The sequence below is a fragment of the Rhinoderma darwinii genome, chromosome 8, assembly GCF_050947455.1.
Source record: "Rhinoderma darwinii isolate aRhiDar2 chromosome 8, aRhiDar2.hap1, whole genome shotgun sequence".
Taxonomy (NCBI): Eukaryota; Metazoa; Chordata; class Amphibia; order Anura; family Rhinodermatidae; genus Rhinoderma; species Rhinoderma darwinii.
The window spans coordinates 95,122,890-95,150,494 of record NC_134694.1 but is presented as its reverse complement, the minus strand read 5'-3'; the positions used below and the strand labels follow the sequence as shown (position 1 = coordinate 95,150,494).

The following is a 27,605-nucleotide window of genomic DNA, read 5'->3' as shown; positions in this document are numbered from 1 at the left end:
AAAAACATTTTTTGACAAAAAATACACACATCTTTTACAATAAACATTAAAATAAAAGTCTCCATGCATAAAATATACACATATATTCGATATTTTCACGACCGTAATCTGCACAACAAATTTATAGCGTCATTTATGATGTGTACGCTGTAATTTTTTTTAATAAAAACTGCTTTCTTTAACTTATTAATGTGAGGCAGGAGGTGTCATGAATTTTGAACCTCCATGTGCCTCACATTATTAGTAATTAACCCCATTATGTACCTCACACATTAACCCAATGTTACATAGTTACAGGGGTTAATTACTATTAATGTGAGGCACATGAAGGTTCAAAATTCATCACACCGCGCGCCTCACATCAGAAAATGGAAGAACTTTTTTTTTTATTATTATTGTTGGCAAAGTATCGTTTTGGTATTGAGTATCGCGATACTACACGAAGTATCGGTATCGAAGTCCAAATTCTGGTATCGTGACAACTCTACTCTGGTAAATACTTTGTTTATTCAACATTTTTCTTATGAATTTTTTTTCTCTCCACCTATAGGGTATGATGATTGATGAAGCTGACGAGTTTGTTGCTGGACCCCAAAATAAAATAAAACGTCCTGGAGAGTCCAACACTCCTGCCTCCCTGAAGAGAAGGCGCAGTATGTCTCCTTTGCTGCTAAGAAGACCTCAGACCCCTCCTATAATAACCAATCACGTAGGAGGGAAGGGGCCCCCTGTCACGCCTGGGAGCCCTGCCCTACACAACCTAATAAAGCCAATTCCCATACACAAAGGTAAGCTATCAAAATAAAGCTGTTACTGTTATTAGCTGATGTTGAATATGAGAGACACTGGTTTGGAAAGCATAAAAGATTTCCGAAGTCATTGTAAGGTTAAAAAGTCAGGTGACCTGTTCTTGTAAATGAACAGTAATGAGAAACTGAAGTTCAGCCATCAAGAAATTAGGCAAAATAAGAGAACAGGAGCCCTGTTGTGGCTGGACCTCATTAAAGGGGTTCTCCTACTAAGCATATTGATCACATATCCACAGGATAGGTGATGAATATATAATCGCTGGGGGCTCCACCACTGGTTCACGAACCGCGTTCATCCTCACTGCACAGTCGCAGTGATGTGAATTTTGAATGGAGCAGTGGTCTGTGCGCTTAAAGGGAATGTGTCGCTAGAAATTTAAAAAAAACAAAAAAAAACATTTCAGTTAAACAATGAGTATATAACTGATTACACATTGTTTTAATGTTTTTTAATTTTTTTCACAAGTCAGAAAATATTATAAATTAGATTCTAATTTATAATATTTCCATGTGCTGGCCACTAGAGGGAGTAGTTCCCAAAATTGCAGCATGGTCACTGCGGTAAATTGATTTCTGCTGCAAATTTGGGGTGGACACTCATCTAGTGTCCTCACAATCCCCCATCCCTTCTTCTGGCTAGTGCCAGGCGGGGGGAGGGGTTTGAATGTCTGCAAACGGCCTACAGTGTGTGCCGCCATTTTCTGAGTGTCTTACCAAGTTACGCTCCTCTTTCTTGCGCCTTCGCTTCGTTGAACATATGGCCGGAAGCCGCGGCCAGAATTCGTCATCTTACTGTCCGGCAGCGGCTTCCGTTCCACATGAAAATGGTGCCGGATTTCTCTCTAGGAACGAGCTTCGTTCTGGTCTGTGTGTAAACTGCACAGGCACAGACGGCAAACGCTTATGAGAACGGAACGGCTCCCGTTCACATTCTCTATGGGGATGTATGTGCCGTATAGCATCTTAGTATGTGTCATTAATCGACACATACAGAGATGAAGAAAAAAAATGTCAGCCCCCATAGAGAAGTAAAAGTATTAATACATTAAAAAGTTGAAAGTGACAACATAAAAAAAAAATTATATATATTATATAAAAAGCAATACAATTACAAAAAATAAAAATCATGACACCTTCCCTTTTAAGCTCCATTCAATGTCTATGGGGCCGATTGAAGACGGCGGTCTCTGTTGGCCCCATAGACATTGAATGGAGCCCCAAATTATCTATAACAACCACAGTCCATCAGTATATGTAACTTATTTTTATTTATTTTAATTACATTTTAATAACTTACCAAACCCCAATGTAATGCCCGTGCTGCCGCTCACTTCCTGATTCAGAGGCGAAACGCCGTTTGTTTTTTTTTAATGCTTTGTTTAATATAGAATTATTATCTTATTTTTTTAAGGAATGCAAAAACAGGCAATTCCAAAACTGTTCACTGTGCACTATTGCATTATAAATATATATTTTTTTTCTTAAAGAGAACCTTTCACCTGCCCATACATGTGCAGCATGTAATAGGCCGGGCTTCACAAACACTGTCTCACTTTACAGTTTTTTCGTTATATTTGGCGCCCGATAAGTAAATAAGCTTCTGATCTGTCAATGGGGCGTTTCTGTCTAACTAAATGGCAAGGGGGCGTGATCTCTTCTCTGACACTGACCAATCGGCTACGGACAGTGTCAGGGCGGCTTGCGCTGTGTTCCCTCCCGCGAGAACACACACAGACTGAGAGAGCGCTCTCTGCAGAACCGCCAGGTGTTAAATGGGCAAACTTGGAATTCGTTTTTATGGCCGTTGTCCTGGGGCGATCTCATGTGGACACCACTGCTGTCTGAATTACAACTGTGGCAGAAATGTACCATGCTACGCATTAAGCTTGTTGGAAACACTGCTTCAGTCTGGTGTACATGTAGACAATAGAGAAATGCGTAAGGAGCATTGTTGAATTGCTTCTGTCTTTCAGATGGTAATAACACTTTAACTACAGAAGGGAATGGAGAAAGAACGGACAATGGTCAGGCTGTGGAAAAACAAATGGATGGACTGTCTCCATTAATTGTTCCTGCTGCTTTGGGGGATGAAGATATGCTGCCTAATAACTTTGATTCTGTTACTAATGAACTAAATTGCTTGAACGAGGATAACTTGGACCACAAGCCAATTAATAACACACTTATAAAGGCGCCTTTAGAAATCTATGTGCCTCTGGAAGATTCTCTAATGACCCGAGAATGTACATCGGGGCTGATGGTGCCAAACTCACTGGAGGAAATGCAAAGTATCATCAATGGAGCGAACGCGGACATTAAGATTAAAGTCATGAAAGAAGTACGAAAGCCGGGAAGAAGTAAGTGAAGAGTATATTACCATGTTCTACAAATGTGGAGCTGGAGAGGTGGTCCGGATGTCGGTGTTACAGTGCAGGTCAGGGCATGGAAGCCGTAATCCGACAGCAATAAAAATCATGGTAAAATAAAGAAACCGTGCAGTGTTGCAAGTGTTATCGGAGAATATTATAGGTTTCTCTAATGACAGGACTGGCACATGGTAAATGTGGTATTAAAAAGGGGTCAAATAGTGAGCCTGGAGACTAAAGGCCTGTAAGTGTTATCCTTATTGGGGGGTTAAATGTTTGGCGGTTATTTCAGAGATGCTATCCTGGGGTATCTCCATAAAAATAACCTTATAGCGCAGTATCTGCATGGGACTATCTGATCAGCTTCTATGAGCAAGACTGGACCTAGGGGATTTATTGGATGTCCTCGATCTTGATTTTTCCAAAGTGTTTGATACTTATACATAGGAGGTTAGTATATAAAATGAGAATGATAGACTGAGGGAGCGCGTATAAGTGGGTAAGTAACTGCCTCAGGGATCGAGAACAGAGGGTGGTTATCAATGGGACATACTCCGTTTGGGTCACTGTTACTAGTGGGGTACCACAGGGGTCAGTATCGGACCCTCTTCTTTTTTTTATATATTAATGACTACATATAGGAATGGAACAGTAAAATATAATTTTTTGGCCAATAATAAACTGTAAAGTAATGAACAAAAAAAAAGAGGACCGCATTGGGATGCGTCAAAACAAGCATAGATGCACATGATGGGAACATAGTGCTACCACTTTACAAATTACTAGTAAGACCACACATTACATTTTATGTACAGTTTTGGGCACCAGTGTACAAAAGAAATCTAGTAGTGCTTGAGCGGGTTCAAAGGAAACCAACCAAAGAAATTCATAGCCTGGATGGACTGCAGTGCTCCCTTTTCCACTGTGGTAATTGGTGAGCTTGGAGTCAGGTCCCCTGAGGTTTTGCACCCTGTATGGTCTGTCATGGATTACTATGTTACTTTATATACTGTATATTTGATTTTATGCTAATTTACTTAAAAAGGATCTGTCACCGGATTTCACAATACAAACGGCATATATTATTAAATAGATCTTGTACTTACTTTAAAAATCCATATCGGAACAGCTGTATAAACCTTTTCAAGTGTTTCCCACCTGATATTAATGGGGTTCTCCCGCGACAAATTGATGGCCTATCAGTCTTCATCTCTGCCTCACTGAATACCCGTGAATTGATGAAGTGATCGATGCAGGGGGAGGGGAAGGAAGTAGCTCATAAGTGGAGAATAAGGATTATTACAAGGTTTCTTATCGCTTTTTGTTAGTTTTTTGGGGAAAAATTTAAACAACCGTTACGTAAAGAACTTTATTTGATATATTTGTATCTTTAGATTATGAAAAAATCTTCGCTCTGCTTGAGGAAGTGCAAGGACCATCTGAAGTACAAAAAACGTTTATAGAATTTACAATCAAAGAAGCAGCACGGTAAGTGCAAGTGCATATATTAAGGAACGCGAAATGTAGAAAATACACAACCAAAAAGTATCCTCCTCTTGTTTGATTTATTCTTTCATGTATTGGAATGAAAACTATGAGGAATGTATAAAGAGTTCTTCTACATGTGTCCCAGGAGATCATCTGTTGCTCCCACCCTCTTTCTCACAAACCTCAGATCTGTCTCTGGCTGAAGGCAACTGGCTGCAGCAGGAGCCCTCCCCTACTTCTGTCTTCAATAGGAGCCCAGGCATACTAATTACTGTTCCTTTTAACAGAGCTTTTGGCCATTTTAGAGAAAACTGGGCAGAAGTGAATTGTGATGAGCGAATATTTCAAAGAAAAGTTCCAGCTGGGAAAATTGTCTTAAATCACATATTCAATATATACAAGCCCTCCTTTTATTGTCGCCTGTTCAGCTACTGGAGACAAGTGGCCATCTTTTCAGAAGAGGGTGGTGCATCATCAATATATGCCACCTCCTTATTGACTCCCTAATAGTTTAATAGGATATAGATCAGTTCCCCTTTATTTTTTTTCATGGGGTGCTGTAAAGCATTACTTTGGAATTAACCATATTAAACGTACATCTATATTGTGTATTTTTGCTAATCAGGTTTAAAAAGAGAGTGTTAATACAGCACTTGGAAAGATTTCTTTCTGAACTGGATTCGAATGGTGTTCCAAACATTGTGAATCATGTCAACAGCAGATAGCAGTCTGCCCAGAAGACTAAGGACCAGGGTTGTGCTGGCTGTCGCAGAAGAAAGAAAGAGGACATGGTGACCTCCAACACCTTGCATCTCGGGACACTTTCTGGCCAGAGACAGAGGACAAGCGATGAAGTGACAAGTTGATGTAGGCATCAGGACTTGCAATGAACTGTGAGGCTTTTTCTGTATGGAGGGTGCCGCCCGGTGCGCAGGCTGGAGATCACCACTGGTGGCCCTCCCACAGGTGATGAATGTACTCATTTGACAGTAATAAGACCATTCTCATGCTGTAGAAAGCACTTGAGGGAGTGAGAGGCAAAACAATGCTCTAGCGCAGACCATTGTTCTGATCAAAGTTCAGCAACTGGTGGTTATGGGCAGACTGAGAGTTGTAGTTTAACAACTGAGGAACCAGCAGTTGCCTGAGTGCGATCTCTGTGATGATCTCTGCATGGCGCATTTATGAGTACATGAGGTAGCTTGTCCCGTTTTCAGACTAGGCTGCCGTTTTGTATTGAGGCACATTAAAGACAGCCCTGTGACTGTGTACATCCTATGAGTCCCTAAACAAACTACCTCAGACTCTCTTCTGTTTTGTCTGCAGACCTTAAGAAAGTGCACCTGAGACTCCCCAGGTCCCCGACTTCTTTCATCCTGTGAGCAGGACGGAGATTCGGCAGGTGGCCTTGCACTCGTTGTGCTTTGGAAGCACTAGAAAAGGAGAACTCCTTGTTTTTCATATTTTTTTATTTTTTTTTATTTTTTTTTAAATGTCTACTTAATTTTAATGTTCTTACAGAAGAGATATTTTGGACAGTATTGTTATTAGCTCTGTAATTTGATATTTTAACTGTATATAGAAGTTCTTGTCTTGTATATAAAATTATATACATAAATATATATATATAATAAATTTTTTTATTAAATTGTAATTGTTGCTTAAGATGAATTATGACTGACATATGGTAATGGGGTAAGGCAACGTATAAAACTCGTATAGTTTACCTTTATTGGATGGTCATGGAATGGGGGTATATGAAACAAAGATACAGAAACTCCAGTAAACAGCCTAAAATTTGTCTCCTACACAATAATCTGGAAACATAAGATCAGATCTATGTCAGCAGCATGTTCTTAGGCTATCCGAAATTCGGAATCAATGGAAGCCAACATTGATCATAGTGCAATAAATGTGATGTGAAGGGAGTCTTACAGATACGTGGAACTGCCGCCCGGTCACTGTTTTTTTACAAGTATGCTAACTTACATTATGCTTGATACGATTCTTCCCTTCCATCCCACTGTTAGTATACTCTTATGCATTATGTGGATCAATGCAGAGGCTGCTGTAAGTCACAGGGCTTTATTAACTAGCAAGTTGACACTCAAACCGCTTGTATTTTTTCTCTCTATAGAACTCAAGTATCCTCCTATTATATACCCTATACTGAAATTAAAGCGGCTTTCCCAAAAAGAACATTTATTACCTATCCACAGGATAAGAAATGTTTGATCAATGCTGGGACCCCTACCGATCACTAAAACGGGGGTTACGGGGTTGCCATGAGAAGGCGTTTGAATGGAGCGGTGGCTGAGCATGCCCTGCCACTACATTCAGCCTATGGGACTAATGGAGACTGCGGAGTACAACACAACTGTTTCAATCAGCCTGTAGACTTTGAATGGAGCGGCGGCAGCATGCTTGTGCGCTCCACCCAAACTCCTCACAGTGGTTGTGACGTGAGGAGGAATGAGGACTCAGTACCCCCCGCTCTAGTGATCGTTCGGACCCGCAGCGATCATACATTTTGTCTCCTAACCTGTGCATAGGTGATAAATGTTCTTTGTGGGGAAAACCCCTTTAGGGTACGAACACACTAGGTGGATACGCTGAGTAAAACAACACGGTGTATCCGCCCTGGAACCCGCAGGGTATTGCATCTGAAAAACCGCAATAAATTGTGGTGCAGTTTTTCAGGCGACATGTCCGCTCCGGAAATCCTGCAGCAAAAAAAAAAAAAAGATACTGTAGTCGTGGTGACGTGTCCCTCTCTTCTGAGCTTAGCCTTGCCTCCTGGGATGACTGTAGTCCATGTGACTGATGCAGCCTTTGATTGGCTGCAGCAGTCACATGGGATGAAATGTCACCCGAGGAGGCCGAGCTGCGCTTAGAATAGACTATGGCAGGGTGGAAGTGAGCTTTTTTTATTAATTTGAAATTAAAAAAATATATATTTTTTTCTCTCTCACTTGCGATCTTTTTCGGTGGAATTGCAGCGTTTTTTCCGCAAATCTCGCAACGCATCTATCTGTTGCGGGTTTTACCTCCCCATTGGATCCAATGGGGAAAACCTGCAACAGAAGAGCAGCGATTCCACAGCATAAATTAACCTGTGGTGTGGTTTTTTAATGATTTTTCAGCAGATTTTTATTTTTTTTGTTTCTGCTGTGTGGGGATGAAATTTGTTCACATCTCAGCCACTCTGCTTCTGCTGTAATATGCTTTGCGGAAAATCTGCAGTGTTTGCGCTGTGTGTGTTCCTAGCCTTAAAGGGGTTACATGGGGACAAAAATTTATTAGTGTACCCCCTGCAGTATGTGAGTACACTCGCTAATATACATTTCGGTCCCCCGTCACACTGATTCTGAGATTTTTATAGCGCTGCTCGGGGGCCAGAAGTCTAGTGGCACAGCCTTCTTGAGTGACGATACGACTCTTCGTCATGTGACCAACCCCGCTGTACTCTATGTACTACTGCTTGTACATCGAGAACAGCTAGGTCGGATACGTGACGAAGAGTCGTATCGTCATCCAAGAAGGCTGTGCCACTAGTCTTCTGGCCCCCGAGCAGCGCTATAAAAATCTCAGAATCAGTGTGACGGGGGACCGAAATGTATATTAGCGAGTGTACTCACATACTGCAGGGGGTACACTGCTAATACTTTTTGGTCCCCACATAACCCCTTTAATGAAGTGTGTAGCCTGCAACTGGTTTAAGCATGGAACACAATTATTGTTTTTATTTCAGATTAGGAGCTTGCATTTACACACCGAAGTATCTATCCTAACAGGTTCACTGGAGGTATGCTCTAAAACATAGTGTAATTCTAATCGTTTTCTTGCTGCCACGCATTACTTTGTGATCTGATTCCTTGGAATCCTCAAAAATGTATTTATTTATGTTTTGGTACATGAACAGAGCGACATTAACCCCTTTACTTACTTGCCATGTACACACTCCTGAGACAGGACATAGATGCATTTTCCTGCCCGCCTAGGGAAATAAAGGACTCGGCTCATATGAGGAGTTTGTTTCTCCTTCAGCGCTTGGCATGCTGGAGACTGTAAATGGGGCTTACATGAAGGTTCGCTGGGTACATTCCTTTTTGCATGGTCCTGCAGGCATTTTTGCTGTTGTGGGTAAAGTCATGACCCCACAGGAGAGGGATTTTTCTTTTCCCAGTATTAGGCCTCCCAGCATGTTCGGTCCGTGATATACGGACCGTATTTCGGCAATATTTCCCGGACCAAACACAGTGCAGGGAGGAACGCTACTAGCATCATAGTTATGTACGATGCCAGGAGTCCCTGTCTCACTGCGGGAAAACTGTCCCGTACTGTAGTCATGTTTTCAGCACAGGACGGTAGGTCCGCAGCGAGGCAGGGACACCTAGCGTTATACATAACTATGATGCTAGGAACCCGGCTCTCTGCATTGTGTTCGTTCCGGCAAATGTGGCCGACATGTGGTCCGTGTATCACGGACTGAACACCATCGTGTGAATTAGGCCTTAGTGCTGTTTTGATGTCCGTAATCACAAAAATAAATCGGATGTTCAGTCTCTTTGTAAACGGGTTAAAATGTAAAATGACGGAATAGATAAAATCATAATTGGATAATTGACTATTAATAATTGGATATATAAATTATAGTTTGGGAGAAGTTCCTTTTGAAATGCATTATCAACCAAATATCAGAGCTCTGAAGAACTTTACATTATACAATGAATCGGCTTTAGTAATATTTTACATGCGCATTACAGACTGATTGCAGTGAATGGGAGATTTCCAACTAGAGAATCAGATGTAAAGATGAAGGGAAGCGATGCTCCCCTAAGCGCCACAGCTCCTTCGTTCTAGCACTGAGGGCTTGTCCACACATAACGGAATTGCTGCTGCAATTCCGATGAAAGTAGCAGACTTTCCAAAAACGCTATGTCCTGCGGTTTTTACTGCAGAAGATGGTGTGTATTTTGCTTGTTTTTCCTCAATGTTGGGAGATGGCGACATCTCTGAAAAACGCAGCAATTCAGTCACTTTCCCCAGCAGGAATTCACATGCTGCAGTACGAAAAATATGCACCGCAGGTTAATGTCTGTTCTGAATATTTACGCAGCGTGTGGATGATAGTTGTAAAATCTCACCCACTTTGCTGCTACTGTATTCTGCTGCGTATTTTACGTCCGCAATTCCAGATGGAAGATACGCAGCACTTCCGCTATGTGTGGACGAGCCCTTAGACCTTCACAGATGACAACTTTTAAAACGGATCTGTCTGCCGAATATACTGCCCTATGTAAAGGCAGCATATTACAGCTACAGGCCTGTACTACTCTCCAAAGCAGCAAAAAAAAAAAAAAAAATGTCTGCTGTTTGAGTTATAGGAGTGATGGAACAATACTGCAGAGTCATTTCTATGAGTGTGCTGTATTCATGAGGTGAAAGCTCCCCTCTCCACAGTGACTGGCAGCCTGCCTGTCACCGCCAAGAGCGGCGGCGGAGGAGTGCTCTCCGGAATACAACAGCATTATTATGAGTCTATGCTGCCCTTACGTAGGGCAGCAGATTCAGCTGACCGATCCACTTTAAGACCAGGATCACACACGTATTTTTGATGCAGTTTTTGGTTCAGTTTTTTTCAGCCATTGAAATAAATGGGAAAAACGGCATTCTGTTCCGATGGGAAGTTTGTTTACGCGGCCGTTTTGAAAAATGGCCGTGAGAAAGAAGTGCAGGACAATTCTTAGGACGTTTTTGGAGCTGCTTTTCAGACACTATTGAAAAAAGCTCCAAAAAGTGCCGTAAAAAAACGCAGCGAAAATCGCGAGTGGCTTCAAAAACGTCTTAAAGTCAGGAGCAGGTGAATTGCCGACCAATTCATTTCTATGGGCCCATGCTCACGACCGTGGTTTCCCTGGTCCATGCATTGGCTGGAAACCAGGACTGCAAAAAGATAGGACAAGTCATTATTCGGTTCGAGTTTGCGGTCCGGGCTCATTTAAATCAATTCTGTGCACGGTCCGTGATTTGCGGGTGATTTGACACCCTGCAGGCTGTACGTGCCGCAATTGTGGGTCGTACTACAGTCGTGTGCATGAGGCCTATGGGTCGGATTTGCTGTGAAAACTTTTAGCACAAAAGTCTGCAAAGCAAATTTGCACCAAAATAGTGCGGATTTGCAGAAAACAGTGCTGAATTTTGTCTGCAGATTTCCTTTTGAACTAGAAAAAAAATGATTAATTTGAAATTCGTACATTGCCGATTTTCAGGTAATCCATAACAATACATGGTTGGAAGATTTCATAGCAAATTTTTACTTCCCTTTTGGAGTCATTGGGGAAAATCTATTGAAACTGCGCCCATTCTGTGTGTTATATTTATTAAATATTTTACACACTTTTTGTGCCACGCTCGTCGGGGGGGGGGGGGGGGGGCATGGTCTAGCAGAAAGGGGTGAAACTTGAAATGCAACACTCTGCGCCGATATTTTACCAGAAAAAACTGGCGTAAGTGGAGCCAACCAAAAGGTGGTATAAGGAAGAGAGAAGTAATGTCTAGCTAGATGCATGAAATTTATCACACAACATGCGCCACTTAAATTTGTCTTGTCTAAATTTACACTGTCTGAAACCTATACAGTATTAATATATCGGCCCCAATGTACAACTGCATTTGCAATATCACTGTAAGGCCTTATTCACACGGACATGTCCGTTTTGCGAGCGCAAAAAACTCTGCGTTTTGCGTGCACAAAAGGTCCGTGTGTCATCGGCATATGGTGCGCGGCTACGTTATTTTCGCGCAGCCGCCATCCTTATGACACGGTTTGTAAACAGAAAGCACGAGGTGCTTTTCTGTTTTCATTCATAGTTTTTACTACTGTAGCGCGCATCATGCGCGGCACCCGGAAGTGCTTCTGTGTGCCGAGCGCGATTTGCACGCACCCATTGACTTCAATCGGTGCGTGGAGCGCGAAACACGGGCAAGTATAGGATGTGTCATGAGTTTCACGCAGCGCACATACGCTGCGTAAAATTCACTGACCGTCTGAACGGCCCCATTCATTAACATAGGTCCGTAGCACGGACGTATTATACGTTCGTGTGAATAAGGCCTAATGGATATGGGGGCATTCAACTCCCACATGGTCGGTTTTGTTATTTTTATAGGGTTATTTCCAACTTCGACATTATGAAGATGCAGTTAACCGCACAAAAACCACATTGTAATATAATAGCAGCAGTCTGTCCATAACAACATTTTCACAATTGACTTCTATTAAAAAACTTGCTGCCGTTTAAAATCGCACTGTGTGGCCTTACCCTTAATCAAAATCACGATTAATTGAACATATAAACTTGATTACGATTAAATAACGATTATTTAGGTCACACCCCTTTTGCACACCACACCCCTTATTTGCATGTCATGCCATTGAATATTTATCCCGAGTTCACTGTATACAACTGTATATAATATACTCCCTGACACTGCCCCCACAGTATATTGCCCGACAGGGCTCCACACACCGTATAATGACCCATAGCTGTCCCCCACAGTATATCCCTATAACTGCCCCCCACACAGTAGATTGCCCCCATAGCTGCCTCCACACACAGTATAATGCCCCTATAACTGCCCTCCACACTGTATAATGCCACTATAGCTGCCCGCCACACAGTATAATGCCCCTATAACTGCCCTCCACACTGTATAATGCCACTATAGCTGCCCGCCACACAGTATAATGCCCCTATAACTGCCTTCCACACTATAATGCCCCTATAACTGCCCTCCACACTGTATAATGCCCCTATAACTGCCCGCCACACAGTATAATGCCCCTATAACTGCCTTCCACACTATAATGCCACTATAGCTGCCCGCCACACAGTATAATGCCCCTATAACTGTCCTCCACACTGTATAATGCCCCTATAACTGCCCTCCACACTGTATAATGCCACTATAGCTGCCCGCTACACTGTATAATTCCCCTATAACTGCCCGCCACACAGTATAAAGCCCCTATAACTTCCCGCCACACAGTATAATGCCCCTATAACTGCCCTCCACACTGTATAATGCCCCTATAACTGCCCGCCACACAGTATAATGCTCCTATAACTGCCCGCCACACAGTATAATGCCCCTATAACTGCCCGCCACACAGTATAATGCCCCTATAACTGCCCTCCACACTGTATAATGCCACTATAGCTGCCTGCCACACTGTATAATGCCCCCTATAGTTTCCCTCCACACACTATAATGCTCCTGTAACTGCCCGCTGCACACTTCTGAGGATGCAGATACAGTTGAAAGCGGGGGAAAATAAATAAAATAGAAGAAACCTAAATGCCCAAGATGACGTTGGTTAATTACGCTGAATTAAGGTTTCGTTATTTTTCGATTAATTGCCCAGCCCTAATTCTAACCGTGCTCCTTGTGGCTTTTGGGTGCTTATCTTTCATGCAAGGTAGGCGGCGGGTTTTGTGAAATTACCAAAAACTACTGATAAAACTGAATTTGCTGTTTTGTAATTTGTACAATATTCTTTTTATAAACCTGCCTTCAACTCCCTTCAATAGAGGCCGACAGAAGGAAACAACTGGAATCCATCAGCCACAGAAGTCACTGGCAGACTGTGGTTATGCTCATATCCTTCCGGCCAAGAAGCACGTGTTCCTTGGCAGACATCTTTCCTATATACTTTGTTTCAATTCCTCTGCTTGCTGTACAGTGAATAGAAATACTAATTGTTTACATCTAGGGACTGATTGTATTCTATGGACATTGGCTCGTTGCAAGAGAGATCTCTGATACAGGTGCAGGGTTGGTTTCCGGGGGTCAGAACATGATTCAGATGGGTTTTCAGCATCTGCATATTTCCTTTCACTGGTAGCAATCGGGGTTCTTGAAAATGAAATATTGACAAACTTGCATTACATTATAATATAATTAAGGTTTTTCTTACATAAACCCAAAAAAACCATTTAAAGCCTCTACCACCAAAATACCACAGACTGAGGAAAGGGAGAGAAGTTGATTTATTCCCGTTTTAGGCCTTCACATTTTTTCTGCGTTTTTAAACATGTAAAAAACGTTTCAAGATTTTATTTTTTAAATATATGCTTTTTACTTAGTATCATTTTGCCGGAGTGATACTTACAGCATACATAAAACGCCATGTATGCATTCTCATATTTCACCAGTCTATAATGAACGCCACAAAGTTTTTGACCACAAAAGAAAACACGCAGAAAAACACCAAACAAAACGCTTTGTGTGAAACTGCCCTAACACATTTCTGTGTGCAGCATTTTCCCCAGCTGCTGGTCCCCCCTAAGGGTATGTTCACACGTAGCGTAAATACTGCAGAACTTCTGTCTGCATTGCCTATGCAAAAAAGCTGCAGCGTTTACAGTGGCGGCAAAGTGGATGAGATTTCAACACATTTCATCTACAAGCTGCAGAAAAAAGTGCGGAAATGTACTTGCTGTATGGATTTTTAATCCGCTGCATGTCAATTTATGTTGTGAAAACGCTGCAGAATTTCTGTACAGAACATGACGGAAATTCTGCAGTGTTTATGAACCGTGAACATACCTTAAGGGTGTGTTCACACGGCAGCGTCCGTAACGGCCGAAATTACGGGGCTATTTCCAGGAGAAAACAGCCCCGTCATTTCAGCCGTAACGGCATGTGCAGGCGCTTGAACGCCGCCTCCATTACGGACGTAACTGGAGCTGGTTTTCCATGGAAAACGGCTCCATTTACGTCTCAAGAAGTGACAGGACACTTCTTTGGCGCGGGCGTCTATTTACGCGCCGTCTTTTTACAGCGACGCGTAAATATACGCCTCGTGTGAACAGACAAACGTCAGCCCATTGCTTTCAATGGGCAGATGTTTGTCAACGCTTTCAAGCCGTAATTTCGGACGTACTTCGGGGGTTAAAACGCCTAAATTACGTCCGTAAATAGGCCGTGTGAACATACCCTAAGGCCTCATGCACACAACCGCATTGGTTTTGCGGCCACAGGTCCGTTGCGGTCCATCGGACTGCAAAAAAAACCTTTATTGTGCATCCGTGTTTCATCATGACTCACGGATCCACAAAAATTCATCAGATGGGTCCGCAATATGAAATATTAAACGCACTACAAACATAATTTTTTTTGCCTCAGTGGTGTTTTTACAAAATCGCAGAAAGGCTGGGTCTGTTTTATCCAGGATTTAGGCCTTATTCACACGAGCGTATTTCACGTCCGTGTTACGCGCGTGAAAATAACGCACGTCACACGGACCTATGCAATTCAATGGGGCCATTCAGACATTCCGTGTTTTTCACGCAGCTTATGTCCAGCGCGTGAAACTCACTGCATGTCCTATACTTGTGCATCACACCCATTGAAGTCAATGGGTGCGTGAAAATCACGGACAGCACACGGACGCACATCCGTGTGCTGTGCGTGATTCACGCAACAATTGCTAAAGAAATGATTTTGAAAAAGAAAAACACCTTCAGTTTATTTTGCTGACGTGTAACGCGTGACATACGGATGACATACACGCGATACACTGATGTCACACTGAACTGTAACGCAGGAAAAACGCAGCGTTTTTTTTACACGCGCAAAACAGACACGTTCGTGTGAATAAGGCCTTAGTGCCGTTTTTCTCCCATAGACTTTCATGGGCGGTCTTTTTTTTTTTAATAAATCATGCGTTGCAAAGAGCAAATTTTTCATCACATGATTTGCAATGTAAAAAATGGCACATAAAAAAACTGGAGGTAGTAAAAACACAAAACGCCATAAAAAACTGGAGGAAGCTTACGGGTGGGTTTCCATGTAGCGTAAACGCTGCAGAATTTCCACAATGGAATTCTTTGTGGAAATTCCGCAGCATTTACAGTAGCAGCAAAGTGGATGAGATTTGAAGAAATCTTATACACACACTGCAGAAAAAATCTACAGCGAAAATGCTCATAAATTGAACGATCGGAAGAGAGAAGACACATCGGCTCCAGAGAGTACAGTTGAATCTGCAGCAGCATCACCATGTGCAGGTAAGCATAGTAAACTCCCTAGAGACGAGCATATTACCCTCTTGGATGGCTGGAGCCGATGTATCTTCTCTGTCCGACGCCAAGGTTGAAGGACCTGTGGGTGACGTCACGCTGTGTGTCTGCAGTGAAAGAAGCTGGGTGGGAACGATGAGAAGTGTATGACGCTGATTTGTCAGCGTCATACACTTCTATTCACAACGCCCAGTTGGTAAAAACACAAGACACGCCCAGTTGGTAAAACGAGTAAACACGCCCAGTTGTCCATTGAAAAGCTAATTTGCATAAATATAAAATTGCTCATAACTTGGGCAAAAATTATAGTTTTTAAAAAAAAAAAAATACTATTTTGCTGTTCTCTACATTGCAGCGCCGACCACATTCAATAGGAGAGAGGGATTTGATAATCTGGTGACAGAGCCTCTTTAAGGTGTGTGGATTCTAAATCTGCAGCATGTCAATTTATGCTGCGGATTTGTTGCTTCCCCAACAACAAATAGCCAAGCGTTGTCACTTTGCGGTGGAAACGCTGCAAAAATCGCATCTCCGAAAAAAAGCTTTTTTTGGCTTAAAGAATTAAAAAAAAAAAAAAAAAAAAAAAAAGCTTATGCCTCCCACCCGGCCTTTGTCATAGCGACGCTTTGCTCTTCAAGGCCGGACGCCTGGTATGACGTCTATGTGACTGCTGCAGCAATCACATGCGCTGAAGCGTTACCCCAAGAGGCTGGACTGCACGGACCATCGAGAGACGTGTTGCCATGACTCCAAGCCACGGTAAGCATGAACTCTGTGGTGCGGTTTTTTGGACGGAATTTGCCCTGACTCTAGTTTGCATACGCTGCATACTTTTATGCAGCATATCCGAATCGTGGGAACCTGGCATGAGGGTATAATGACAGCAGCAGGTTTGTTGCAGACATTTCTTCGACTGTCCCTTTCATCCTAATAGAACTTGTAGAAATCCACAAACATGCTGCAGAAACGACGCCATTCAGACGTAGGGAACAGATTTTCAGTCAAGACATTGCGGAAACAAATCTGCCATGTGAGAAGCCACTCCAACTCTAATAGCCCAAGTGACTGTGCCTGGGAGAAGCTGGTGCACGGCCTCAGCTCTAGGAGCAATTGGTCCTCACCTGCTCACAATGCCAAACCTCTCTCTTCCCCGGAGCCACACGGCCGATCGGCCAAGAGATTATCGATGTATCGTCATCAGTTTGCAATTCCTCCTCCAGCTTTGCTGCTCCTCCCCCAGTGGTGTTTAGACCTCATCCTTAGGGCTTATTCACACGAACGTGTTTAACGTCTGTGATACGCGCGTGAAAATCTCGCGCGTTGCACAGACCTTTGTTAGTCAATGGGGCCGTTCAGACAGTCCGTGATTTTCACGCAGCGCGTGTCCGCTGCGTAAAACTCACGACACGTCCTATACTTGGCCGTTTTTCACGCATCACGCACCTATTGACGTCAATGGGTGCGTGAAAATCGCACACGGCCCATGGAAGCGCAGCAGTAGATAAAGAAATGAAGGAAAAAATAAAAGCACTTCCTTCATTTATTTTTCTAAACATCAAAACCAAGTGTCAGAAGGATGGCATATGCGTGAAAATCACGCAACAACCACTGATGACACACGGCACTGCAACACGCGCAAAACGCACACGTTCGTGTGAATAAGGCCTAACTACCAGGAGCAGCACTGAATGGTACTAATTTGCCATGGTAAGACTTGACCAACTCGGCCTAAACCGCCACTTCATCTGATGAGCGACCATTCTATTTTGACACTTCTACTGAATTTGCCTCCCTTGGAACACCCTTTGTTTCTTCAGTATTCTAGACAAATGCAAAGAATGTTTGACAACAAGAGATGGGTCAGTGACTGGTCCTTTATTTAGGTCCATCTGGTTCCGCGTTCAAGTAGTTTTAAAGAAAAGAGAAAATAATGAATGCCAGTGTATTGTCTAGAGCGGCTGTAGATCTGACAATATCCAGGAATATCCTGTGTTTATTCTCAAAGTATCAGAAATAAAACTTATACCAACTAAACCTTGTTAGATTGAGACTTTTAGGGTAGGAACACACTGGGCGTATTTTAATGTAGAAAATCTGCAGAGTACTGTAGCAGCAGAGCGGATCAGAGATGAACAAATCTCATAGCACAGTGGAAACAAATCAGCTGAAAAAACCTTCATAAATTAACCTGCTGCTCTTCTGTTGCAAGTGTTCCCCATTGAGTTCAATGGGATAAAACCACAACAAAAAGCCATGTGTTGTGACTTTTGCGACAAAAACGATGCCATTCCTTTGCAAAAAATAAAAAAAATCGCAAATGACAAAATAAAAACTTTTTTTTTATTTCAAATTAATAAAAAAAGCTTATACTTACCCCCAACCTTAGTCATAGTGACACAATCCTCTCCTTCTGAGCGCAGGATGGCGTTCTATTTCATGTGACTGCTGCAGCAGTCACATGGACAACAGCATCATCCCAGGCTGGGGTCACCTCAGTCCAGGCTGCATTCAGAATAGAGGAATGTTTTGCCACCACAACACCTAGGTGGTAAGTATAAACTTTTTTTAAAAATTATTCCTGCAGTATTTCTACAGCAGACATGCCACCTGAAAAACTGCACCACAATTTGGTGCGTTTTTTGTGTGCGGAATTCCCTGCGGCTTCCAGGATGGATACACTATGTACTTTTAGGCAGCGTATCCACCCTGTGTGTTCCTACCGTTAAAGTGATCTGCAACCGTGAATCTTCAGCTGTGGCAAAACTATATCCCAATATGCCCTAACAGATATAAGTGGTCAAAGCAAGCTGAGAGTTGTAGTTCCTGCTGTTTTCTATAAGTGCATGGTGTTAATGAATGGTCCCTGTCTCTTCGGTGTATACAGGAGCAGGCAGTTCATGATGACTTGCGGGTGAACGACATGATCACAGCAGCGACAAGTTTTGAGGCCTCTCCTGCTGGAGGAACATTGGGACTACAGGTTTCTTGATCAAATTGGCCACGTACATATTCTGAACAAACCTCTGTTTCTCTCTTATTCAAGCCAATTTAATCGAGCGGCAGCATTGGGCGATGTTTCCAAGATAAAACAACTTATACAGCATAATTGTAGCAATAAGTTACAGTGCATTGCTCATCCACCACACAGTCCTCCTCCCATTAAATGTACAAAGTAAGTCCTCATTTCCCATCTTATAAAGTCTGGAAGATCAATATAAATACTGCTCCAGAAAAATAAAAATAAAAAGTTTACAGCCCGGACTCCGATGTTATCACAACGTTCTGTTCTATAATCATCTGTAAAAATCTCTTGTTTTCAACGTTGCATAGCTTCTAGTTTTCGTAACTTCAGCGACGCGTTGGATATGAGGCCAGGCTGATTTTGATGAGAATCTTCGGAGTCTGGGGATTGGAACATGACCTTTCCCCGGTGATTGAAAATATAGAATGACGGGTGATTCCTTAAAGTATCAAATGTCCTTTAAAAAATAAATAAAAAAATGCATGTTTTTATACAGTGCTATATAGGAACGGTCAGCCCGAAGTCCTTTAACATCTAAAGTGCTAGTAAATTAGGTGGGCACGCAGGCGTGTGACAGTCCATAGGATCAGATTACGCCCCTCCTCCCCCTTCACTGCTGCGAGGAAGAATTTAGGAACCATGCAAAATTTGCAAGTTGAAAATAGACTTTTTTTTAAAAAAAATATTTAAGGGTTTGGCTCATGAAGGCGGCCCCTGCCCATAAGTCAAACAGTTGGGCTCTCCCATTCAGGCAGACATTATACATATGGCTAGTCAATCGAATGGCTGCACATAATACGGCAGTGTAAATATCCCTGGGGGCATCGTCTCCCTTGGATCCATTCTGTGGAAGTGCTTCCTTACCCTTACAGCGGCTATGCAGAAGTGTTACTATATTCTCTATGACAGTACAAAGGTACCTCTGAAGGACAGATCCAAGGGAGATTAAGTTTGTTTACTTTGGCAGCAGAAAAGGCCGTAATGTCTTAAGGCAAAGTGAAGAATGTCTCATATGTAAACTAGTCAAGAGAGGCGCACTAGAAGAAACTGTGGCCTGACACCAACTCTTAAGCCATGTTCACACAACAGCATTGTGTCAGGACTTGGGTGCAGACTCCACGCTAATGGTCAGTTCACACGGTGCATTATGGGTGGCGGGTCCCGCCGTAAAATCCACTGCAGAGATATTCCTGCGGACGGCAGGAAGATTCCTCCTCCCATTGACTTAATTTAGAGGTTCGGGCGGATTCCACCCAAAGATCAAGCAGGATGCATCTTTTTCCCGCTAGCTGGAAAAAGAAGCGTCTGACTGTCATTGAAATGAATGGGAGGTGGAATTTTGTGTTGGAATCTGCCGCAAAAATTCTGCGTGTAAACAGGGACTTAAAGAGGTTTTCTCAACCCAAATATTTGTGCCATAACCCATAAATGTCTGATAGATGCAGGTCTCCGCTCTGGAATCGGCACCTATATCCAGAACGGGTGTTACCTGCCTGGTGAGGTGGCCACCGAATCCAAGCAGAGATGTACAGGTGGCTGTGCATGTGCGGCTTTCCCCATTCCTTCTCATGGGAGTTATGAAAACAGCCGAGCAACCCGTTATGGAGAGAAGTGCAGATCCCAGGGCTTGGTCCAGCATCGATCACGTTCATGGCATATCCCGTGGAATTATGAACGCGTCGCAGATTTTAAAATCTCGTTCATTATTTCCCCGGATTAGCTCCCTTGAATTACACACGGATCTGCTGGCCAATCCAGTGTGGATATCTGCCACGGGTTTTCAGAAAAAGCCATTCCTATGGCAAATCCGTGACGTATAAACATAGCCTTAGTGCTATAATTGCAAACCTTGCAACCCATACTGATAGAAGTAAACATGCATACTTATGCTTCAGTTCCGAAGTGGCATCCATGTCTTTAAACTCTCCAGCAATATGTACTATGCCGTAGCACGCGACTACAAACGCCAGTAAAGTCTGTAGGACGATCTGCAATTCAACAAAATTAGAAATTGTTAGGACCATAAAAAATATGAATCGTTTATAGGAACCAGTATAGAAAATAAAGCAAATTATTGCAAAAGCCCCCTTGAGCTGTGATAGGGTCACACAGTAGTAGTGGGGAGTTTGGCTTTTTCAGTAGCCCCTACAGTCCGCAGACAGGGAAGGAGATGGGATTTGATCTGCCTTAATGTATTACTGATTTACTTCCACTATATAAAGGAAACTATTCCTAGAAAAAAAAATATATCTATCTATTTAACCATAGCTCTAATATACAGATTATAGGGATGTATTTACATTTATGTACCAAGAGTAGAAAATTAGTATCATCAACCATTCTAATGCCAAATACATTAATTTCTACAGGCAAATTTTTTCCCAAAAAGTTCTAGATAGAATGGAGCTCGTCACTCGCCCTGTACTGGACTGATCTAAGGCCATCTTGGCCATGTTTAGGTGATCCATTAGACACTCCTGCTGTCCGCTTCCTCATGTTTTACCAGCAACTCACTCAACTCTAAGGGTACGTGCACACACAAAATTAAAAACGTCTGAAAATACAGGTGGTTTTTTTACGCCTCCAAACGTTGCCCATTGATTTCAATGTGATATACGCCGTTCTGCTGAATACCCTAAGGCCTGCCTGGAGAGGTGCCATGTCAGGGCATGGGAAGAAGGCACCTCAGATCGGGTGAATACATTGATGTTGGGGTTCTGTCCCGTAAAACTAATTTTGCTTGGAATTTTCCTTTGGCCGTAAAGGGGTTGAAAATGCTTTTTTCCCGAAAACAGTGCGGTTCTTGTCCATGGGCTGTGTCTAGTATTCACTTGAATAGGGCGCAGTGGCAGTGTTTTTATTTTTGGAAAAAAAGCAGACCTTTTTTTACCGCCAATACTGCATTTTTTATGTTTTCCAACGTTTGAATAATGTGCCTGGCTACTTCAAGTACGACTTACATCTATTGGTAACGTTTCATCTTCTTTTTCAGTCAATCTCATGTACGAACGATCTAAAAATAAAAACAGAATGAACACAGTCATGTCCTCAGTAGTGGTCCGTGCCCACCCATGGACTATTGCTTTGCTTATAAACAGTGACCTGTATTAATTGGGTTTTCCAATGATCAATCATTATAGATACTCTGATAAGGTTTAAAGAGAACCTTTCACCTCCCCATACATGTGCAGATGAGTGCAGCATGTAATGGGGAGGGCTGCACAAACCCTGGGGCACTTTACATTTTTTTCTACCATCCTCCGATATTTAGAAATCGGTGCGGTTATATTTGGCACCCGATATTTAAATAACCCCCTGAACTGTCAATGGGGCGTGTAATGGCAAGGGGGTGTGTTACTATGGCTATGACACTGTCCAATCAGCTCTGGGCAGTGTTACAGCAAGACCTGGAGAGAGGAGAGCGTGCGCGCGCGCTCTCACTCTTCAGCTACCAGGATCAATCTTCTGCCGAACTGTCAAGGGAGCGTGTCTCTGCTACGGACAGTGTAAGAGCTGGAGAGAGGAGCGCGCTCTCCTCTCCACAGCTCTTACACTGTCCGTAGCGGAGACACGCTCCCTTGACAGTTCAGTAGAATACTGATCCTGGTAGCTGAAGAGTGAGCTCTCCTCTCTCCAGGTCTCGCTGTAAGGGTATGTTCACACGGCCGAAAAATCGGAAGCAGAACGCCTCCAAACATCTGCCCATTGAAGTCAATGGGAAAAACGGCCTACTGTTCCGATGGGCCGTTTTTTTACGCGGCTGTTTTGAAAAACGGCCGCGTAACAGAAGTGCAGGACACTTCTTGGGACGTTTTGGAGCTGTTTTTCATAGACTATTGAAAATGGCCGATAAAAATGCTGCAAAAATCGCGAGTGGCTTCAAAAACGTAAGAAAATCAGGAGCTGTTTTCCCTTGAAAACAGCTCCGTATTTTCAGATGTTTTTGAGTTTGCATGTGAACGTACCCCGACACTGCCCAGAGCTGATTGGACAGTGTCACAGCCATAGTAACACGACCCCTTGCCAGTACACGCCCCATGGACAGTTTAAGGGTTATTTAAATATCGGGCGCCAAATATAACGGCACCGATATCTAAATAACGGAGGAGGGTAGAAAAAAAAATGTAAAGTGCCCCAGGGTTTGTGCAGCCCTGCCCATTACATGCTGCACAAGTATGGGGAGGTGAAAGGTTCTCTTTAACCAACAGGGACAATAGTGATGGAAGAAATGTCCCTGCACCACCTTGCGATGACCATGCAAGCGCTCCCACCTCTCCACTAAGAAATGGGATTTACATAAATCTACATGTGAGCGTCGTCTAAAACCCACTTAATAACAAACTGTTGACTAGGCAATAAAACTAATATTTTATGACGGAGGTACTTTTTAAAGCATATGGTCACTTTTGAACACTTCGCAATAAAGAATTCATTTAACTTTGTTAATACATTGTAGATCTTATCTTGCACTGCTCCCGAGTTACAGCCTGTATTATAGTCCAGAGCTGCATTTACAATTCTTCAGAGCTGAAATCTCCCAGCAGTACTTACTGGATTAACATCTACATAGACCTTGCTCTGCCGATCTGTATTCTTGGAGTCTAGGCTATACACCTGACACTACAGTAATCTGAGAAGCTAGTTCTTCCACTGCAGTATTATTTTTAGCAACCTCTTTTCAGGATATCTTTTAGGGTCCCCCAGCTTAGGACCCCCTCTATTTATCACAGCCAAAACCCGCCGCTGTAAACACATATCATAGCTGTTCACTGATTTTTAACGGCTTTATGTATAAAACTCTTCTAGTGCCAGTGTTAAGGTGGCCATACACATTAGGCTACGTTCACACGAGCGTGTCCGATTTGCGTGCGCAAAAAACTGACCATATCTCCTGCATTTCACGTCCGTGTGCTTTGCATGTGGCATCTGTTTTTCACATCCGTTATCATCCTCGGCAAGCACTTTATTTTATTTAGTTCTCTCTGCATTTCCTTAGGAACGGATGCGTGAAATAGACAACACACGGAGGTCATCCGTGTGCTGTCCGTGTTTTTCACGCATCCAGAGACTTCAATGTGCGACATAGTCCACAAAAATGGACCAATATAGGACATGCAGCGAGTTTCTCACGCAACAGACACACGCCGAGTGAAAAATCACGCATGTCTGAATAGCCCCATTGACTTGCATGGGTTTGTGTCCTGTCAGTTATTTCAGCGGACAGCACGCGGACGAGGAACACACGCGTCTGAATGAGCCCTTAGATGTATGTCAGCCAAAACCCCCAATTTTGGTGGGACCAAACGACCATCTAATGTGTATGACCACTTCTTGTCCCTCCCCCGACGGCAAATGTCAGGAGAGAAGGTTTGGGCATGTTAAATTTCTACCTACTTCCGTTTTGTTCATTATTAGATAACACATGTACCCTCGGCCAAGCCCAGCGCGCAAGCGATTTCCAGACTCCGACACCATAATACTTTTCTTCTGAACTGCCCTTAGATTACTACAGAACTCTATGGTCATCTCCGTTCGGTACAGGCTGGGTCTTGCGGTCATATCATGGCTGACTGGATGCGGCTTAGAACGCAGTCACACGCGGCAGATTTTATTGACGAAATTTTGCGACTGAAAATGATTTCCATTCATCTGAATAGAACGTGCAGAAATCCATGCACCTGCTGCAGAAACAAACCCATTCAGGTGAAGGGAACGGATTTTCAACCGCAGAAAAATCTGCAACAAAATCTGCCGCGTGTGACTGCACCCTTAAAGGGGTTTTCCCGTAATCAATATTTATCACCCTTAGGGTATGTGCACACACACTAATTACGTCCGTAATTGACGGACGTATTTCGGCCGCAAGTACCGGACTGAACACAGTGCAGGGAGCCGGGCTCCTAGCATCATACTTATGTACGATGCTAGGAGTCCCTGCCTCGCTGCAGGACAACTGTCCCGTACTGAAAACATGATTACAGTACGGGACAGTTGTCCGGCAGAGAGGCAGGGACTCCTAGCATCGTATATAACTATGATGCTAGGAGCCCGGCTCCCTGCACTGAGTTCGGTCCGAAACTTGCGGCCGAAATACGTCCGTAAATTAGTGTGTGTGCACATACCCTTAGGGTATGTTCACACAGTGACCAGAAACGTCTGAAAATACGGAGCTGTTTTCAGGTGAAAACAGCTCCTGATTTTCAGAAGGTTTTTTAACAACTCAAGTTTTTTACGGCCGTTTTTGGAGCTGTTTTTCAATGGAGTCAATGAAAAACACCTCCAAAAATGTTCCAAGAAGTGTCCTGCACTTCTTTTGACGAGCCGCCATTTTACGCGCCGTATTTTGACAGCGACGCGTAAAATAAAGGCTCGTGGGAACAGAACATCGTAAATCCCATTGCAAGCAATGGGCAGATGTTTGTAGGCGTAATGGAGCCATTTTTTCAGGCATAATTCAAGGCGTAAAACGCCCGAATTACGTCTGAAAACAGTGCGTGTGAACATACCCTTCCACAGGATAGGTGATAAATATCTGATCGGTGGGGGTCCGACCACAAGAATGGGCTTACCTTGCTGTCCCCTGTGAGCCCCATATCAATGAAGATAGCGCTCGGAAGCCCCATAGAAATGAGTTGGTCGAGAATGCGCAGTACCGTTCTTAATATTGGGCTTACAGGGACGGCAAGGTAGGCCAGTTCTCCGAATCAGTGCAGGTCCCAGTGGTCGGACCCCCACTGATCAGATATTTATCACCTATCCAGTGATAAATATTGGATTATGGGAAAACCCCTTTAAAGGGGTTGTGCCATAAAACACATGTATCTCATCCACAGGATAGTGGATACATGTGTGAACGCTGGGGGTCCGACCGCTGGGACCCCCCCGTGATAAGGAAAAGAGGGGACCAAAAGTCGCCCAGAGCGCTACATGAGACGCTTGGACTTCCGGATTCTGTGTTCGGCAGCTCCATAGAAATGAATGGAGAGCCGGTCACGCGTGCACAGAGGAATTCAATTTATTTCTATGGAGCTGCCGGACACAGAAACCGGAGGTTTAAGCCTCTCATGTAGCGCTCTGGGTGACTTTTGGTCCCCCGTTCTCCTTATCGCTGGTGGTCCAGGACCCCCAGCGATCACACGTTTCCCCTATCCTGTGGATAGGGAATACATGTTTTACGCCACAACCCCTATAAGGCAGATGACGAGTTTAGTCCTGCGTATTCGTGCAAACGTCATGACACCTCATTATCTTCTCTATTGAAGTTGAAATCATGCAAGGAAAAGCTACGCAACGCGACTAGGGCAACAGTGTGATGCAAGTCACATGACCTGCCCCAACGCAATTTTGCAACTAAAGAATAGACCTAGTTCTGCAGCGACAGAAACGGCCTTAGTTATCGGCAGTGACACCCCTTCCACCACTTTCGATCGACGTCTCCAGCAAAGGACAACGTAAAAAGCTGGAAATGTCAATCAAAAGCGGAGGGGGGGGGGGGGGGGGTTCCGCTGCCAATAACTCAGGAGACTTCACAGACGAAGTCTTGGTTTATGATGGCAAACATGGGGATGTTTAATCTATTTTCCCGAAGACCTATTTAGCGTGTTAAAGGGGTAGTCCACAGAAAAAAAAAATAACGGGCCGTCCTCAGGATAGACGATCAATATCTGATTGCGAGGGTCTAACTCGCAGGTCCCCTGCGGATCAGCCGTTTAGACACTCCAGCGAGCACGGCTTCCCCTTGATTTCTTACACAGCTCCATACTGTACAACGCCTCCTAGCTGCAGAGCACAGTACTACAGCTTCCTCCCATTCAAACACCTGATCGGCAGGGCTGGCGAGAGTCTGACCCCCACCGATCAGATATTGATTATCCTCAAATCTAGCTCATTTATTTTTATATCACCAGACAACCCCTTTAAGAGTCTATGGGGTCAAATCTGCTGAGAGATTCCCTATAAGCTTTATAGTCCAGCCCGGCATGAATGTCTCACGACGCTGGATCTCTGGTGCCCATGGGTCTGCAGTGTGCCACAATCCGGCAGCCATAACATCACAGTTTCATTTTTGTGGCTACAAGAGCCAGAGATCAGAAGTCACCGGAATATGAGAGACGCTGTATGTAGATTCATCCCAGATCAGTCCTCCAGCGCACTCATACCTGCACGGGTCTCTATAGGAGGCAGACGTACAATATGCTCCAGTGATAACAGCTGGGCTCCCCTCCCCCCACGGCCTCCAAGGCCTCTACCAATGCAGCCGCTTATTCTAATCACCGCTCCTCTAATAAACCTCATTCTCCGTGCCCATGACTTACGCTGAGCCGCTGAAAAAGCCGCATGTGCTAATGCAAAGAGACCGACCCCGACCAGCCCTTTCCAGATTGAAGACGCCATGTCCCTGAAGCGCCTCCACTTCCAGATACTACAGCAAATAGCCGGCGGTCGCTGTCAGTGACGTCAAACTGCTGAGACGGCGTATGTTTACGAATGACGTTCTGTCTGCCAATCACCTACGTGCACAGTGGGAAAGTGTGCCATATTGTGGTTGGCACTTTATTTGCTCTACTGAATAATTCTGAGGGTACGAATGGAAGTTTTCACAGTGAAATAATGTTATGTAAATCAAAAGTAGTTCCGCTCTATAATAATAATAATTATTATTATTATTAATAATAATAATAATAATAATAATATTACAAAAAGATAACTTGTCAGAATAGGTGAAGTTTTCTTTAATGTCTAAATTTAAACTTTATTGCATGCTTGCCAACAGTCCAGAATTTGCCGGGACACTGTCCCGGGACTTGTCCCGGCAACTGTTACATTCAATTGT

The 27,605-nt window shown here is 43.5% G+C and overlaps 2 protein-coding genes across 6 annotated transcripts in view; one reads left to right on the top strand and one right to left on the bottom strand.

The window, feature by feature from the left end:
- Nucleotides 1-6,311, top strand: part of LOC142659622 (integrator complex subunit 6-like) — a 51,486-nt gene extending 45,175 nt beyond the window's left edge. For 2 of the 5 annotated variants that reach the window (XM_075835930.1, XM_075835932.1), the window contains exons 15-18: nucleotides 551-788; nucleotides 2,783-3,166; nucleotides 4,570-4,663; nucleotides 5,289-6,311. In XM_075835930.1, coding sequence (XP_075692045.1) covers nucleotides 551-788; nucleotides 2,783-3,166; nucleotides 4,570-4,663; nucleotides 5,289-5,388 — 816 coding nt within the window. In that variant the 3' untranslated portion in view covers nucleotides 5,389-6,311. The remainder of the gene's footprint in view (nucleotides 1-550; nucleotides 789-2,782; nucleotides 3,167-4,569; nucleotides 4,664-5,288) is intronic. The other 3 variants (XR_012850354.1, XR_012850353.1, XM_075835931.1) reach the window with 3 other exon arrangements.
- An 11,299-nt stretch (nucleotides 6,312-17,610) lies between these two features.
- Nucleotides 17,611-27,220, bottom strand: MMGT1 (membrane magnesium transporter 1). The gene is made up of 4 exons (XM_075834377.1): nucleotides 27,088-27,220; nucleotides 21,733-21,785; nucleotides 20,657-20,760; nucleotides 17,611-19,229 (listed from the first exon to the last, which is right to left on the bottom strand). The coding sequence occupies exons 1-4, from the start codon at nucleotides 27,164-27,166 to the stop codon at nucleotides 19,067-19,069; spliced, it is 399 nt and encodes a 132-aa protein (XP_075690492.1). The 5' UTR covers nucleotides 27,167-27,220; the 3' UTR covers nucleotides 17,611-19,066.
- Nucleotides 27,221-27,605: the final 385 nt, after the last annotated feature.